A 17,195-nucleotide genomic window follows, 5' to 3' on the forward strand; every position below is an offset into this window, starting at 1 on the left:
CAGATTTGGACAATTGTTGATACTTTGTTTTACACATTGAAACTCACATGCAGCGACTTAAGTTGAAACTGTTTATGAGCAGTAGGGTGGTGCATGCCATTTCATACGTCCATGTTTTCTCCTGTTTGTTAAGAGAGGAAGCAAGGTAAGACTTTTGGTGTTCATTTAGAATTTTTTTCCAAGTACTCCCCTCAAAGTTAGAATTTCTTATCTTTGATATTTTGGCCTGGCCCCCTCCTTAAGTTTTATTTACCTACCAAATGTTATTCTTGAGTGTTTTGTGGAGTGCTGGAACAGGAGAGAAGATACCACAAATATTTTAATGTGGTCAGCAATAGTAACTTTAACCTACACTTTAGGGCATTAATATTACCATAAAAAAGTATTGTGACCAAGCAAAAATTCTTCCACTTGCAAAATTAAAGCTTTTTATATAGTGTTTTTTTTATTGATTGGATTGGAGTGGGTGAATGTGAGGGTGCGGTTTATAAAATAAACTGGTTTAAGTAATCTAAGGTAAAATAAAAAATGACATTTAGTACAGTTTTCAGTATGAAATACCGCCAGCACTTATTCACTTTCTTTTGAAAACCTATCATCATGGAATCCTTGAGTTGCATCAAATGTTGTAAAATGAGTCTGACCACATGAATCACAACACAAACCTTGAAATTTGACATGAAACTCTCAGATTTTACCTTTAAAAATGAATGGCCAAAACAAAGTCAAATATGGTTGTAATGCTTATATATAAAGTCATACAATGAAAAACACATCAAAACACTCCAGGACAATTACAGTCTTTCACAATAACGTCAGGTTTAATATTCTGTTACAGATAATAATTATTCAAAAGCAGCAAGAACAATAAAATAAACATAACGACCTCTTAGCACCTCTGACTAACAAAGTTCCCTTTCTAAGAGTAAAAATCGCAGGTTTACTACAGACGCGCCATTATATTACACAAAGACACGCAGGAGATGGTCCCTGTTGCTGGACTCTAGTAAGCGTAGTGTCGTCGACAGAGTTTTACTCTGGTAAAGGTTATTTTCACAATCGCAGGAGTGAAGAGGTGCTGTAACATGATTCATTCACTGCAGGAGTTCTTCCCAGGAAATGGGTTTGGAAAAGACCTCACGCTCCAGCCAAAGGTCATAGTTCATTTGGAAGTCTTCCGGAAGGTCGATCCGCTCTCCCAGCACACTTTGCAGACAGTTGTCCACCGGGAGGAATTCGGGGTTGCTCTGGTTCTTATCGTAGCGTCGGCTGTTGAACCGTTCGATGTTGGCACGCAGGGCGCACTCTTCTGCCTGGAAATCCCACGGGCGAGCGTCCAGGTCTGCTGTCAGAGACAGGACTAGTTTAGTTCGGACACTACAAAACATTTCAGGTTTAAAAAAATCATTTATTGAAGACCCCTTCACATTCAAGACCAGATTCTTCACCTACTCACCGTTTCCGTAAGCCCAGTCATCGTTGAGGCGATGGCGCACTTTCTGGTATATCGCCGACATGGTTTTCATGTTGCTCTTCCTCCATTGCCTTCCTAGATACTTTGTCTGGACTTTAAGCAGTTTGAGCACATAGAGTTGCATCATGGCCTGCTTGACCTTCAGCGCCCTCTTCAGGATTGGAGCCGATTTGAACACCACCAACATCTAGAAACGTGTAACATTTGAAATGAACACACTCTCCAGGTACAATAGATGTTGTTGTTCTAAAGCTAAACCTGCTTGGTTTGTGTGTGTGTGGCGTCTCACCATTGTCCTGGAGTGCTTCCATTTGGTGAGTTTATTGAGGATACGCAACAGATTAATACAGGAGAATAAGTTCCGCCAGCAGAACTGATTGTTGTCACCAGCTTCCTGTGAACAAAACACATAAAAAAAACTCAAGACTCACTCAGAAGAGCATTAGACACATTCAGGTGTGTATTTTTCCTCACCAGACTCTCAGCAGTGAGCTCTGGAAGCTCATGAACGACGCAGTGTGGGAAATCCAGAGCCGAGATACTGCCGAAGAGATAAATGTCATTACTCATAACGGTTAAAGGAAGTGCAAAGAAGAAGTGCAATCTTCATACTCCAGGTCATTCTGACCCATGAACAGAGGTTGACATGAAGGTTCACCTGTTTTTAGCAGTGATGTAGGACATGATGTTCTGGTTGAAGAACTTAAGGATCAGCGGGATACAGTTGGCAAACACCAGATGCTGCGCCATGTACTCAAACTACAGCAGGAAACTTGTGTAAGTGTACTCACAAAATAAAGGTTTGAACTTTTCCTATATTTGTGAAGCCCAACCAGTTTGTGCAAGTGTAAAATGTAGGGTTATGATCAGGGTAAGACAATTATCTGGACAAACATCTTCAAAGTTCCTCACAAGCAGCTTCAAAGTTGTTTGTCTGTGTACCTGATAGACGTGGTTGAGTTTGAAATGTTTCAGCAGCAGCAGCAGTATGGCTGAAATGGCTTTGACAATGATTTCTTTATGGCGATTCACATCTACGCCCAACTTCATACTCTGAAGAACCGTAGTGCTAGAGAGAGGTAACAGACAGACTGTCGAACCATGCACACTTGAGGTATGGTCACATTAGCGAATTTTGTGGGCAAATAAAATCCATTGTCTATTTTCAGTAGCTTAATGTAATAACTGGATTTCACCTGTGAAATTTTGCCGAGCAACGGCAAATGTGCCTACATCTTTAGTAAAGATACTATGAAAGTCTTTTAAAAGTGGAAAAAGTTAAATTCAAACAATTTACTGACATTTTAGTTTCTACTCTATATTAAACCCCAAATCGCATGGATTCTATTGACATGACAGAATTTTGCTCATGAAATTTTGAAGAGCAACGGTAAATGTGACCGCACCTTTAATAAAAGACATATCTATAAAAAAGTGGTAAAAATTAAAATACATCGACTTCAAACTAGTTAACTAAAACATTTTCATAAAACTTAGTCAAATAAAATATAAAATCATTTAATTTCAGCTAGCTGTCAAGGCAACGTTTCTCATTTTCATGAAGTACTTTATGTACTAAAATAAGTAAAACCGAAATAAAAACTATATAGACTTACTAAAAAAACTTAACATGACAAAACCACAACAAAATTACTAAAACTAATTAAAATAAAAACAGAACATATAAAATAACACATTTAAAATATATACAAAAAAATAAAACAGTATTTCAATGACACTAAAATAGCCCTGATTTTAGGTACACATATATTTGACCAAATGACAATCAAGTATTCCATAGAGAATGAGATGAATACTTATAACCCAGAGGATATTTTTACAGCATCTAAAGACATGAGCTCACTGTTGCCATGGCAACTCAGCTGCGTGATGGTGAGGTGAGTATGTGTTTTAATATGACTCACCAATTCAGCTTTAGACACAGACACAGACTCGGGTTGTTAAGGGAATCACTTTGATTCAGTGAGTCAGTTGTCTGTCCAGTCGAGAATCGTTCAGCCGATTCACAGAAAGGACAACTACATCTGCAACTATGCTGTTTAACGGTGTCTTACGGCATTTCCTCGGGCAGCACGTCCGCCAGGATGTTGATGGAGTCGGTCTTGGCTTTGGATGTGGGAGCAGCAGCCAACAGGATCTTCAGCAGTGCAATCTGAACACACACACACACACGAAGCCTGTCAGTATGAGAACGGCTCAAATGCAGTGGGACTGGTGTGTAAGTGACAGTTTCTCACCATATACTGTGGTAAACTGGGTAAAATACCCTGGTATAAGAGCTCTGTGGCACACAACTCCAGCTCTTCCTCACCCTAAACACACAAACACAGACAGTGTGTGTTTTAAGTTCATCATCAGACGTCATATTGTAGCTCTATCAGTGTACAGTGACTCACGCCGGAGAGAGGGGTCTTCTCATACTCCTCTTCTTTAGCGATCTGGACCTCAGCGATGGACACATACCTGTGCTGAAACAAACACACAAACTAAATGTTACGACAGGCACTAATGCATTTCATTACAGCAATTAGCCACAAAACTCTATACTAACATTCATTGTTAATTTTTTTTTTACTGTTTTTATAAAACAGTGCCAACAGAAATATGACATAGAAGTATAAAAGACACAAATATTAAATAAAATAGTTACAATAATGATTAATAATAATCTAAATAAACAATCCGTTCACCAAGTATTTTAACTCAATCAGTTTTAACTAACAAAAACATAACATTGATTTATGACAAATGCAATTTTTTTGTGCTTTGACTCAACTAAATTATTAAAACCTCATTAAAAACACATAGGGTATATATTTGATAATTATTATATTATTGTAGTATTATTAATCATGATAAATAGCTCTTCCACCAACTAATATTAATAATTAGTCTTTCCATTTTTACTAATATAAAATTTGACATTGATTTATAACCAATAAAAATAAATTTGGTTGTTTTAGTAAAAACTTGAGTTAAAAAAAATAAGGAGTTATGAGTATTTTATTATACATTTATTTTAAAAAATATTTTTCATTGAATCATTTTGCTGTTAATAATAATAATAATAACTATTATTATGGAGGATTAAAAATGCCTCTTAAAATGAAGGAATCAATGTTCAATAGAAATGTAAATAAATCACAAAATGCAAATAAGATGATTTATTTAAAACTATTTTAATTCATGTTGGAAAATATAGTTAATGTAACCATAAAATAATAAACAGACAAATGTTTTATCAGTCAAACTGATTACTGGTCTAACACAATCCAATCTGAATTAATATAAAGCTATTCATTTCATGATGAGGGACGTGGGAAGAAATCGGAAAGATCACATATTAAATATGCATGAGAAGGGGTGGGGTTATGTTAATCAGTCATGGCTGACATGTTAATTACCTGTTTGAGAGTTTTGATGCTTTCATGTATGGGTCTGGGCAAACCGACTACAGTATCCGTGTCACTGCAACACAAACGCAAACATGCATCACTGCGGCTCACAAGAAATAAACAAACAAGCTTCATAAAACACACTCACTTTCCCAGCGTGTAGCCGATGAATTTACTCCTGCTGGACTCCAGGAAGTTCTCAATATCCTTTTCCCTGTTAAATAGATTAAAAACGTATATTTAAGAAAACCATCAAATAAACCATATTAAAAAGACGAAGTCAAGTTCCTACCTGACTTTCGGAGCCCACGGTAGACCCTTGGGAAAACAGACCCTCTCAGTGGGGGGATGCGGGATGGGTGGCGGCATGACCTCATCACGCTCCAGAGGGAAAGGCTCCGCCTCCAGAGAGTTGTCATTATCATCATTTTCCTCTTCGTCCTCACGGGTGTCATCGGCTTTATATGGGTCCTTCTCGTTAAATGCATCCAGATTGTCTTGCTTTATCAGAGCCTGAAGAAACGATTTAAAAGGTTCACATTCTTCTCTTTATCATGTTATGTTTCCTACCTTTATGTTTGGCAAAGTTTCGGTTCGGGCACCTTGTGTTCTCTCCGGGCGCGTCTCTGTTGTTGCTCGATGAGGTCGGAGGCGGATGCCGGCGGGGACGCGGCTCTCATGCTCCGCACCACACAGATGCTGTCCTCCGGCAGGGGAGGGAGACCCAGTGCTGCCCGTTTACTGACTTTACTGCACTGCAGCTGCTCGAACCCTCCCAGAGTGAACTGGGATGCGACAGGAAACATACTGACAAAACCATTAACACAACAATCACTTGGTGTGAATCGGTTCAAAACTAGATGCTAACTCACCAGGATGGTCTTCCACAGCAGCAGCAGGACTTTCTTCATGGGGAAATGGGGCGCATGGCCGCTGCAGAACTTGGTGACCATCCCAAACAGCATGACGGAGACGGTCTCATTGTTATAGAGAGGAGAACCTGCCAAGAAAACATTTGAAACAATTCTAGTCTTCCATACTCAACGCATATCTTTAAATAAAATCATCCAATTTTAGATCAACTGAAACACATGCAGACCGAGTTCAGACTTGAAGGTTTCTCTGATGGTTCTCCACTCTGGACTGTCTGTGGGTTCTTCACGCTGGATGGTCTCCAGCATCAGATACATGATGTTCAGCAGCACCCTGAAAACACGCACGCACAGGGTTATGGAGGACTGGGAGTGCCTCTTAAAAATAAAATGAACCAATGATCAGTTTAAAAATGTACAAAATAAACATGCAAATAAATTACAAATGACAAATAAGTTCATATTTTAATTTGTTTAAAAATGCAGTTAAATGTAACAGTAGGAAATACACGAAATCATTTTAAAATATCTACTTGGTACATTTGAAAATTTTAATTATTGTTTAAAAATGTAGTTAAATGTAACAAAATAAAAAAAGAATACACACATTTTCAAACTGTCAAATAAGTAGACATATTTAAAACATTTTATTTAATTTGTTTTAAATGTAGTTAACTGTAACAATAAAATAAAGCGCTTTACAAATTGACTAAAATAATGTAGTTAAATGTAACAGTAAAATAATAAATAACAATTTGACAGAAAGTGATATTTTTAACATTTTATTTAATTGTGGTTTAAAAAGATTCATCATTTTTCAAGTTGTCAAATAAGGTGGTTAAATGTAACAATATAACAAAATGACAAATAGACATTTACATTTTTTTTAACAATATATGTTAATAAATCACTTTTCAAATTAACAAATAATATAGTTAAATGGAACAGTAAAATAATAAAAAAGGTTCTAATAAAGTCTATTAACAATAAAAAATTGAGATTTAAAATGTTGTAATTCTAGTTTAAAAATGTAGTTAAATTTAACAAAATAAAGTAATAAATTAAACTGACAAATAATGTAGTTAAATGGAACAATAAAATAATAAATTAGTTTTAAAATCAAAATAAATGATAGACAAACTTAACAAAAACATAATACATTCATTTACTTTTTAGAAAAATATTTGTTAAAATGTAACGAAAAGCTAACAATCACTTTTCTATATCCATTTATCAGCTAAATTAAAAATGCCAGTTCACATATGGGAAATGAACGCTCTCTGCCTTATTAGTCAACAACTAGTTAGTGTGTGCGTGTAAAATGTGGTGTTGTACCTGAGGTCAGTGCTGTCAGCCAGTGAAATAGCAGGTTTCCTGACCGCACTGCTGCAAGCAGCACTGTTACTGAGAAACATTTAACCCAGAGTTGAGTTATTTAAGCTTACAGATGTGAAATATGAATATTTGTGCGTGCAGTTCATCTCACTCGATCTCCATGTTGAGCAGCTCCATTAGTGCAGTGAACGCTCCCACATCCAGCAGCAGGAAGACGTTATACCTCATCCAGTGCTGCACCTCCAGTTCCGAAGAACACTCGCCGAACGTACCTGAAAACAGACAAATCAGATCTTCTTAACACGGTGTTTTCATAGGAATTAATGCATGAATAAAGATTCTAGATTGCGGTTTACCTTGAGCCATGTACAGGATGGCTCTGGCGACTTTTAAGCGGCGCTCTCGGCCAATCACGTCCAGTCCGTCCAGCAGACGCATGGCATGAGCTCGGTGCTGAACCGAATCCAGTTCGGTCCATTTCTGATCGGGCACTGCAGGAACACATGAACGTGATCTTTTGTGACATTCTGATCATCTTAGATGCACGCAAACACCATTTTCATGATGAAACCTGCAGGTTTGTTGTGTAACTATGAAACAGTGAAGTGAAAAATAAAGAGCTCAGCACTTACTATGAGTGTGGAAATCTTCTTCGAAGCACTTTCGGTTGAGCAGAAACTCTGGTCCCTCTGTGTAACTGTACAACTCTACAAACAGCATTTGATAGAGGACAACGAAATACTATTGCCTGCAGTTTGTTAATGAAGGGTGAACGTTTTGTGATATTATTTCAGAAGGAAACAGAAGTAAAGGAAGCAAATCGCTCTCACCTGACAGTTCAACAGCCCAATTATCGGCATCTGAATATTCAAACTCCAGGTCAGGAGCTTCTGATAAACACTGAGACACAAACACAACACATTTGTCTTTATCATGGAATAACAAATGACCATTTGTAGTGTTTAAAGAAATACACTTATTTTGGTGTGTTGTCATAGCACATGTGAAGTAATTGATTATTATTGTAACTGTAGTGTGCTATTAAATGTTACATTTAAAGTTTCATATATTTTAAATGCTCTTAAATGCATTACAAATGTTTAATTTATCATATATTTAAGTACAAGTTTCAATTAAGAATGTCAGTGAAGTATATTTTAATTTGCCATAAATGCTTTTCAGTATATTCAGAAGTACACTTTAACCGTTTTGCAAAGACAACAGAAGTAATAATTATGAAATGACATAAAGATGTACTTAAGTCCTACTTAAAGGGATAGTTCAGCCAAAAATGAACATTGTCATTATCCACTCACCATCATGTTATTGCAAACCTGTATGAATTTCTTTCTTCTGTTGAACACAAAAGAAAATATTTGGATGAATGTTGGTAACGAAACAGTTGATGGTAGCCACTGACTTCCATGGAATGGAAAAATACTATGCAAGTCAAAGGGACCAGAAAGTGACCAGATTATTATTATTTTCCCCAACAGAAGAAAGGAAGTCATTCAGGATATTCTTTTAGAGCACATTATTTCTGTAAAAGATACTCTTTTTCAAAGTACTTGCACTTTCTCGTAAGGGCAGACAGACAGATATTGATGTTTATCGGTCAGTCAGCTGCTTATCTGGTGTTAAATAACCGATCACAATCAACCGGAGAAGAGATGGACTTCACACTGAAGTTACATGAATCAATCATTCAGTGTGTTTGTTCATTAAGTGGCTTAATGAATATTCACTAGTAACTGTTGCTAGGGTTTTGAGTTTTAATCACTAAACGTTCATGAATAATTAAATCCTTATCTTTGAGTAATGATGCGGTTTTCATATTTGTTGCTTATTTAATCAGCGTCGCTCAATTAATGACTTTATTCATTTGATCGTTGGATTTCTGATGTTGCTGATGTTTAGGCGAACACTGCTGTCAACACAGGCTGCAAATATACAGTCAAGCGGATTTAAACAGCTTCGTCTGACTCTTACCTCCGAGTCTTTCCTCTGGTTCCTGGTGAACTCGCCTCGCATTTTATTCGGCAACATTTGGTTTTGTTTCTGTTTGTTGTTAGCACATAAGCCGACACCCTCCATCTTCAATCCACTTCCGGCTCCCGCTCCATACTCTCGCGTTGCTTGCACACATCTCGCGATGCTACAGCCTCGATGCGACGTTTAAGACGGAGTTACAGATATTTTAAAAATTATTTAATTACCTTGATTTAATATAATTGTTTTTCTCTCTCTCTCTCTCTCTTTATTCACACGGCTACTTTTCATAATATTTCAGGGTACAGGATGTTCTTTCAAGATAAAAAAATATAAAATAAATAAAAATTTGACACGAAATAATGCGTAACCAATCTAATGTACACACTAAACATACAAGACACAACGTATTTGTTGTTGTATTTTAATGATGCTACAATTAATTCAATTTTAATGAATAATTCAACGTTTTTTTAAAGTTTGCAGATGAGTGTTAATTTAAGGGTTACTTAAGGGTTCAAAAGTATGTTTAACAGCTACATAATGTATTTTCTAATATATTTTATAGCCTATTTGTATATAAAGGTTTGTATCATATTAGTGATAGGTATAAGTCATTACATTTTATTTCACTAACATAAATAACATGCGTAAGTGAGAAGTTTCACCTCATCCAATCAAATTGAATGCTTCTATTTGTATTTTGATCTGTACTTTCAGAAAGATCAAAGTTCATAAAACAGGTCTGAATCAATTTTTGGTACGTGTAAAAAACAATAAAGAGAGCTCTTCCCCACAGCTATGTGGTGCTTCAGAAAAATCCTTGACAGGACATTTGGCACATAAATTCTGATATAAATGACACAACTCACGTGACGAAGCCTTTCTTTAGATTTTAAACACTATATATTTTATATATGCACTATCGTTTTAAGTGTGGGATGATGAATTGTCTACTGACTTATGACATATCAGCACATTTGCTGGCAGATCCACATGAGAGTATGTGACCATTCAGGAATCTGAAACCATAGACATCTATAAGGATGGAAACAATTTATATAGCTGAAAAAAAACAACAAAAAAAAAAACATAGCCAACTCTATTAATATGCATTAATTTGTTTATTTATGAATCATAATAATCATTACAATCATTTTAATTTCACAGTACACCACGAATAGTGTGCACATGTGTATCAGTTGTTTGTAATGCTTGCTATTTTGGTTTTAAAAACAGTATGTGAGATTGTGACGTTACACTGTTTATTGAGATACTTCCATAAATTAATAAAAATGTTACGAACACAATGCTAAGTAATTCAAACGCTAAATGTCAAAGCTGTTTTGTTTACATGTGTCAGTAGGGCTAAACTCAACAATAACAAACAATATTACATTTAATAAAACTTAATAGATCTAGAAGGTAGTGTTAAGTCAACTATATGTGTGGCGCACTCTGCTAAGCCACTGGGCCAGAACCTTTAAGGTTGTGGGTTCGAATCCAGGGTGGCCAACATTGCTTCAATGGAAGTTGTGACCTAATGGTTAGAGAGTCGGACTCGTAACCCAAAGGTTGTGGGTTTGAGTCTCGTACCAGCAGGGATTGTAGGTGGGGGGAGTGAATGTACAGCGCTCTCTCCCACCGAACCCCCAACTGCTCCCCGGGCGCTGCAGCATAAATGGCTGCCCACTGCTTCGGGTGTGTGTTCACTGCTGTGTGTGTGCACTTAGGATGAGATAAATGCAGAGCACTAATTCCTAGTATGGGTCACCATACTTGGCCACATGTCACGTCACTTTCATATGATGAATTGAATAAAAAAGTCATTCTTATTTAATTGTACACAAACTACTGGTCTGTGAAGCCAGTTAATTAATTAAAGAATAATAATAAAAAAATTATCATCAAGTGTTTCCAATAATCTACTGGATATGAAGGACTCCAAGCATGAGGAAGGCAATAAAATACATTATTGATAAATAGAGATCTATAAACGGGAAGCCAAGTGTCACGGCCTATCCAGCAAATTCACATGACCAAATAGAGTGTGAGCTTTCTGCTCTGTTCTCTATAAAAGAGGCCATCTGAAAGGTCCTAAAGACCTGACGGGGATCCATCCACGGTTAGATGAAGTTCACTTTACATACAGATGGAAAACTATTGATTCTTTGGACAATAGAATCTATTTTTAATCATGCACAAAAAAATAGATTAAATCACACATTTTAAAATCTTGCAAAGAAGATACAACACATTAAACATTTTGTCCACTACTTTATTCTAACAGATCGTACATCTCTGGCTTGTAGTTTCTCTGCTCTAGGGCACTGAAATAAGGTAAATAAGAACTTAAACAGTCTTAAATATGGTAAAATGTGTTCATAAAATCATGTTTCTTGTTCCTGTAACAGAAATACTCCATCATGGGAGATGGTGAAATGGAGTTTTTTGGCCCGGCGGCCATTTACCTTCAGAAGCCAGAAAAGGAGAGGATCGAGGCTCAAAACACCCTGTTTGACGCCAAAACGGCCCACTTTGTGTCAGAACCTGAGAACATGTACCTGAAAGGTATCTTGTTAGTAAAGAAGGTGGCAAGGATACGGTCAAAACCCTGTGTGGGAAAGAAAGTCCAAAAAGTAGACTGCTATTGGAATATTGCTGCATCCAAGTAATCATCATATTTCAGATAAACTGTTGAGTTATAAAATATTGTCAAGAAGATGAAATCTTTCCAGTGAACCCACACATTTTTGACAAAAATGAGGACATGGCCATGATGACCCACCTCAATCAGCCCGCTGTGCTGTATAACCTCAAAGAGCGTTATGCAACATAGATGATCTAGGTAAGTCTAAGCACATTATATTGTATTCTTGGAAATAAAGAGTGATGGGAATAAAGGGTGGCAACAAATTTAGACATTGCATCTCCATTTCAGACCTACTCCGGCTTGAATTCTGTGTCACTGTCAATCCCTACAAGTGGCTGCTGTTGTACGAGGTTAAGGCTAGAAGGGATACGTATGGTGCTACTGGGCATGCGCACATCAATACAGCGTAATTTTTGTCACACTGTACAACAATAATAAAATTATTATTTTTGTACAGTAAATTCGGCTTCAGCTGATATTGAAACTTGTGAGTCATGCTGTTTTGAGACAAATATGTTTTTTAGTTGGGATGACATGAACTACATATTCAAAGTCGATGTTTTATATCAAAGATCTGCTGGAAAAGTCAAGAGTAACATTCCAGTTGTCTGCTGAGAGGAGCTACCATATCTTCTACACAAGCCAGAGCTGCTCGGTGAGAAATCTACAGGTTTTTAGTTTTTTCTGGTGTAAAAACCCAATGAAATGTCTGATGAGCAATTTTATTGCCAATGACCATTAGCTTTTGCTATAATTTTAAGTTACAGTCTGGATAAAAACAGATTTAAAAGCAACAAGACACTTTAAAAATGAATAAACTCCAGGCACTTCTTAACCAATTGATGGTCAAGTAAAGAAATAATGTACAAGCTTAAATCCAACCAAAAACACAGTTTGCTACTTGGTATTGCTAGTTGGTGGCCTCAAAGCTTACGGATATAGACTACAAGCAAAACCTTTCTTAAAACACATAACGCAGTACTATTATTTCTTAGAAAGCAATTAACATTGAATTTGATGTTTTACAGAGGCCCTGCTTATCACCACCAATCCTTACGACTATCCCATGATCAGCCAAGAGTATCAATGACGTAGAGGAGTTCATTGCCACACATGTACTTGGACAACTGCATAACTAGTCTTTAATTCATTGATTATGAGCAGAAATCCATTTAACAGAAAAAAGAACACTGCAGGAGATAATACAGATGCATCTCTAATGTGTGTTTGTTTTTGGTATAAAAAAAGACTGCTATTGATATTCTGGGCTTCAGCGCTGGAGAAAAAATAAGCATCTACAAGCTGACAGGTGCTGTGATGCAGCATGGAAACATGAAGTTCAAGCAGAAGCAGAGAGAGGAACAAGCTGAACCTGATAGCACCGAGGGTAAGACTATTAGTGAGATCCTCAGTGTAAACTCAACAGTGGCTTACTGGTTGACGATCAGCACTGTAACCAAAAGGCTATAAGGTTTGAACCATCACTATTGTTTCCTCATGCAAAGCACTTAACATTTTAGGTTACTCCAGGGCACTGTCACTGAGATTAAGTGTACTGTAAGTTACTTCGGCTCTTCTTACATAAGTTCCATGCCAAACAATCTGGTAATTTTCTCCTCAGTGACTGATAAAATCGCTTACCTCATGGGCCTCATCTCTGCGGACATGCTGTAAGCTCTGTGCTACCCCAGAGTGAAGGTTGGGAATGAGTTTGTGACCAAAGCGCCAATGCGCATGCTAACATAGCCAACAGTAACTGAAGAGATGGCCTCCCCAAGATGAAGCAATTGCCAAACTGACAAAAGAGAAAAAAAGCCCTCCAAGAGGCACACCAGCAGACTCTTGATGACCTACAAGCAGCGGAAGACAAAGTCAACACTTTGTCTAAATCCAAGACAAAACTTGAGCAGCAAGTGGATGATGGTATGGACCATGAGAGAGCCAAGCGGAAGCCTGAGGGTGATCTGAAACTGGCCCCGGAGTCCATAATGGATCTGGAGAATGACAAACAGCAATCAGAGGAGAAGATCAAAAAGTGAGCGACATTGTGCCAGGTACAAGTGTAAACGCACATTTTACAAGACACGTGTGTTTAAAAACAGGAAGGACTTTGAGGTGAGTCAGCTACTCGGCAAGATTGACGATGAGCAGTCTTTTGGGATCACAGCTTCAGAAGATCAAAGAACTTCAGGTCAAATGGTTTCTATTTAAAATGATGTAGCAGAATTTCTGTTTCCAAGTAAACAAACGTAATTATTTGCATCATTCTCATAGGCCCATACTGAGGAGCTGGAAGAGGAGGCCAAGCGAGCTGCCCGTGCTAAAGTAGAGAAGCAGAGCTGATCTTTCCAGGGAACTTGAAGAGAGTGAGCAGGTACAGGAAGGTGCAGCATGAGCTGGAAGAAGCTCAGGAGTCCCAGGAGCCAAGAGCCGTGAGCGCCACCTGCTGTCTCTAATCTCAAACAAATACTTATATAACTAAATACTTTAATAAATAACAATCTAATTATATTTAAAAAAAATCTAATTTACAAATATCTAAAATATAAATGAAAAACAAATACTTTGATGCACAAATAAATAAAAATACGAAAATTAAAAATATTAATAACTGAAATATTTATTTTTCTTTACAGAGCAAGGAAGCAGCCGAGTAAAGTCTCAAGCCTAGATCACCACAGGAAGTAATCATAAAATATGATTACTTGCAGCTGTTTTACTGCTGTAATAAAAACCTGCTGTTCTCTTTCATTATCAAATACATAATTCTGGAGTAAAAAATAAAAATCCATACCCAGTTGACGTGAAAAATATGAATGTCTTTATCTCACCAATTCTCTTATAAACATCTCCCAGAAGTGAATGACACAATATGATACAAAGTTAGCCATCTGTACAAAATGAAGTGATATGGAAGACCGCAGAAAGGGAGGAAAAACCCTTTCACATAGTTAACAAACATCTGCAGAACGAAATAAAAAACAAACAAAAAAAGAATGAAAACATTCCTATTCACATCATTAAGTTCATTGTAACACTGAGAATTTTTTACATAAAGACAATAGTATAAATACTCTTATATTGGCATGAAATCATACTGTTAGAATGCTCATAATGCACATACAAACATTAAGCCGATATTCAAAGACAAGCCTGAATCAAAGTCATCCAAAGAAAGCGGCTCAATACTGATTTCATGCTCTCTTTACACTAATTCAGTAGCGCTCACTTGCATTTCAGCGTAGTTGACATAATTCAAAGTATTGCTCAAGCCATTACGATACAAAATACGTCAAGCGAAACCCTTTCAGTTCAATTCAGAAGAATCTCGACCCATTCATTTGGAAGTACGTTTGTTTTGGAAGTGTGGCCACGTTAAAAGATGAAATACAACAAACTAATTTTTTTTGGCTAAATGTACCTTTAAAATGTTATATATAATCACTGAAAAGCAACAAAACATCTGCGATAAAATCCAAAACATTTCAATAAAAGCATGAAAGCGTCTCAAAATTCACACTTGATACATTTCGCAAGCAATATACACACCGTATCTTAAATTAAATCAAAATAAATACATATCGACCCTTGGATAATATCTACGGACTCATTAAGAAGATAAAGTTGGTCCGTTCAACGGCTCGAAGGGTCGACTGTCCTTCCAGTAAATGTTCTAAAATCATCAAGTTTAATAGCAGTTATCATTTTCCCAGCATGCAGCGGGACATCGAAACATCAGCTTGCATTCCATTTCATTAAAACACACTGAACTAGATCAAGTGTGGAATAATCATATTTACATCAGAAAAAGATAAAACCATTTGAGTGACTTTCTAAAGACAGAACAAGTAGAATAAGTGTAATAAACCCATACTGAACGCCAAAATACGTGCACGGGCGAGTCTCACGAGAAACACCCCAAAATCAACAGAAAAATACCCAAAAACTCTTAAAAAGAAAATGAAGGGTATTTGTAGGAACATTGGATATTTTTTTTTTTGCATTGTGACATTATTTTAATGTTTTTTTTACTATTTGAATAATCATAAATTAAGGCAGTGTAACAAATGCTACCATATTGTTAAAATATTTTTATCCCCACATTACAGTAATAAGAAAAAGTGTTTTTTCGCATTACGGTAATGAGATTTGGAGGGAAAATGTGCTTTTGAAATCTTAATGGTCCTAAAAATATGCTTCATTTTCTTTATATGACATTTCCTATTTATATCTTTTGATTTTGGGGTGAAATATGAACTTTTGCCAGGTTTCATGACATTCACCCTTATACTGTAAACATTCAATACCGTATATTTCTCCAGCATTCATTCAGGGTCAGTCGAATCCACGTCCAGTGCTATTGTTGGTCCATTCGGACAAGTGCGCCAAGGCACTGTTGGGTAACAAACCAGGCAGCAATTTTTAGACACAATATATGCCCTTAAAACTTTCGACAAAAGCTCTAAATGAACACGAAACAAAATCTAAATCTTTTTATTTTTTTCCTAAACGAAGCCGTTTGCGATAATAATACAACATTCTCTCTTGGTAAGGAAGCTTCAAAAAACAATATTTCAATGAAAGCTGCGAGTCCCCAGCGTTTGAGCATTCACATACGTCAGGGTTTGGCACTAAATTGAGAATGAAGCAAGACTCAAATAAACACACAATGCGAGATTGTGATAATAACCGTCAAAACTCGTGTCGTGTTCCAGTATTTTGAAACAAACCAGGTCCTTTCCTGTTTTTGGCAAGCAAAAATACATTTTTTGGACGTTTTACGAATATAAAGGTGAAATGATTTAAGACAGTTTTGTTTTTTTGGATCTGCACAATGTCGGGGTTACTAAGACACGTTTTCCCATCATGCTCTGCTGTAATGGCACACAGCTGGAATGCACCTCACGATGAGACAGAGAGCCGGAAAACCAGGACCGGAGTGGCGTACGGATGAGGGACAGGAACACCGAAGGCAGTGGGACTCAGATTACGATAGTAGAATGAGGTAAAGCGACAATAACTGAATCCAGAGCAGAACTCGCATCGGACAGTGTAAAGAGTGAGCGCTGCCACACTCCGATGTGTTCTCCTGCCGGAAACAGAGAAACAGAAAACGGTTAGGTTAAAATTGACTATAGACTCACCATAAACATAGCCAAGTTGTTTGTCACAGGTTGCTAGGGTGTTGCTATGTATTTTTAAGTTGTTCCAATTGCTAGGATGATGCTATGTGGTTTCTATGGTGTTCTGGGTGGTTGCCAGGACATTGCTATGCAGTTTCTAAATTATTCTGGGTAGTTGATAGGACATTCCTATGCAATTGCTTGAGAGTTCTGGGTGGTTGCCAGGATGTTGCTATGTGGATGTTCGAGTGTTCCTGGTAGTTGCTAGGATGTCTGTAGGTGTTTTACCCAGATGTGGTTGCTTGAGAGTTCTTTGTAGTTGCTTAGGGTGTC

The 17,195-nt window shown here is 37.0% G+C and overlaps 2 protein-coding genes across 4 annotated transcripts in view; both read right to left on the reverse strand.

The window, feature by feature from the left end:
- Positions 1 to 799: 799 nt before the first annotated feature.
- On the reverse strand, positions 800 to 9,233 carry LOC107653179 (striatin-interacting protein 1 homolog). Of its 3 annotated transcripts, none has more exons than XM_016439841.1 (21): positions 9,087 to 9,233; positions 7,928 to 7,997; positions 7,730 to 7,804; positions 7,454 to 7,588; positions 7,249 to 7,369; positions 7,098 to 7,166; positions 5,990 to 6,096; positions 5,763 to 5,890; positions 5,493 to 5,675; positions 5,183 to 5,403; positions 5,039 to 5,104; positions 4,900 to 4,963; positions 3,892 to 3,963; positions 3,733 to 3,807; positions 3,550 to 3,647; positions 2,417 to 2,543; positions 2,133 to 2,233; positions 1,949 to 2,015; positions 1,764 to 1,868; positions 1,457 to 1,661; positions 800 to 1,342 (listed from the first exon to the last, which is right to left on the reverse strand). In XM_016439841.1, the coding sequence occupies exons 1-21, from the start codon at positions 9,189 to 9,191 to the stop codon at positions 1,095 to 1,097; spliced, it is 2,442 nt and encodes an 813-aa protein (XP_016295327.1). In that variant the 5' UTR covers positions 9,192 to 9,233; the 3' UTR covers positions 800 to 1,094. The 3 variants fall into 3 exon arrangements, with proteins under 3 accessions (XP_016295327.1, XP_016295326.1, XP_016295329.1); XM_016439840.1 differs by having other exon boundaries at positions 800 to 1,345; XM_016439843.1 differs by having other exon boundaries at positions 1,297 to 1,377.
- A 6,481-nt stretch (positions 9,234 to 15,714) lies between these two features.
- The window catches only part of LOC107653164 (voltage-dependent calcium channel subunit alpha-2/delta-2-like), a 32,506-nt gene continuing 31,025 nt past the window's right edge, over positions 15,715 to 17,195 (reverse strand). The window contains exon 37 of the mRNA XM_016439809.1: positions 15,715 to 16,828. Coding sequence (XP_016295295.1) covers positions 16,727 to 16,828 — 102 coding nt within the window. The 3' untranslated portion in view covers positions 15,715 to 16,726. The remainder of the gene's footprint in view (positions 16,829 to 17,195) is intronic.

This window comes from Sinocyclocheilus anshuiensis, unplaced genomic scaffold (assembly GCF_001515605.1).
Source record: "Sinocyclocheilus anshuiensis isolate Anshui unplaced genomic scaffold, SAMN03320099.WGS_v1.1 scaffold211, whole genome shotgun sequence".
NCBI lineage: Eukaryota > Metazoa > Chordata > Actinopteri > Cypriniformes > Cyprinidae > Sinocyclocheilus > Sinocyclocheilus anshuiensis.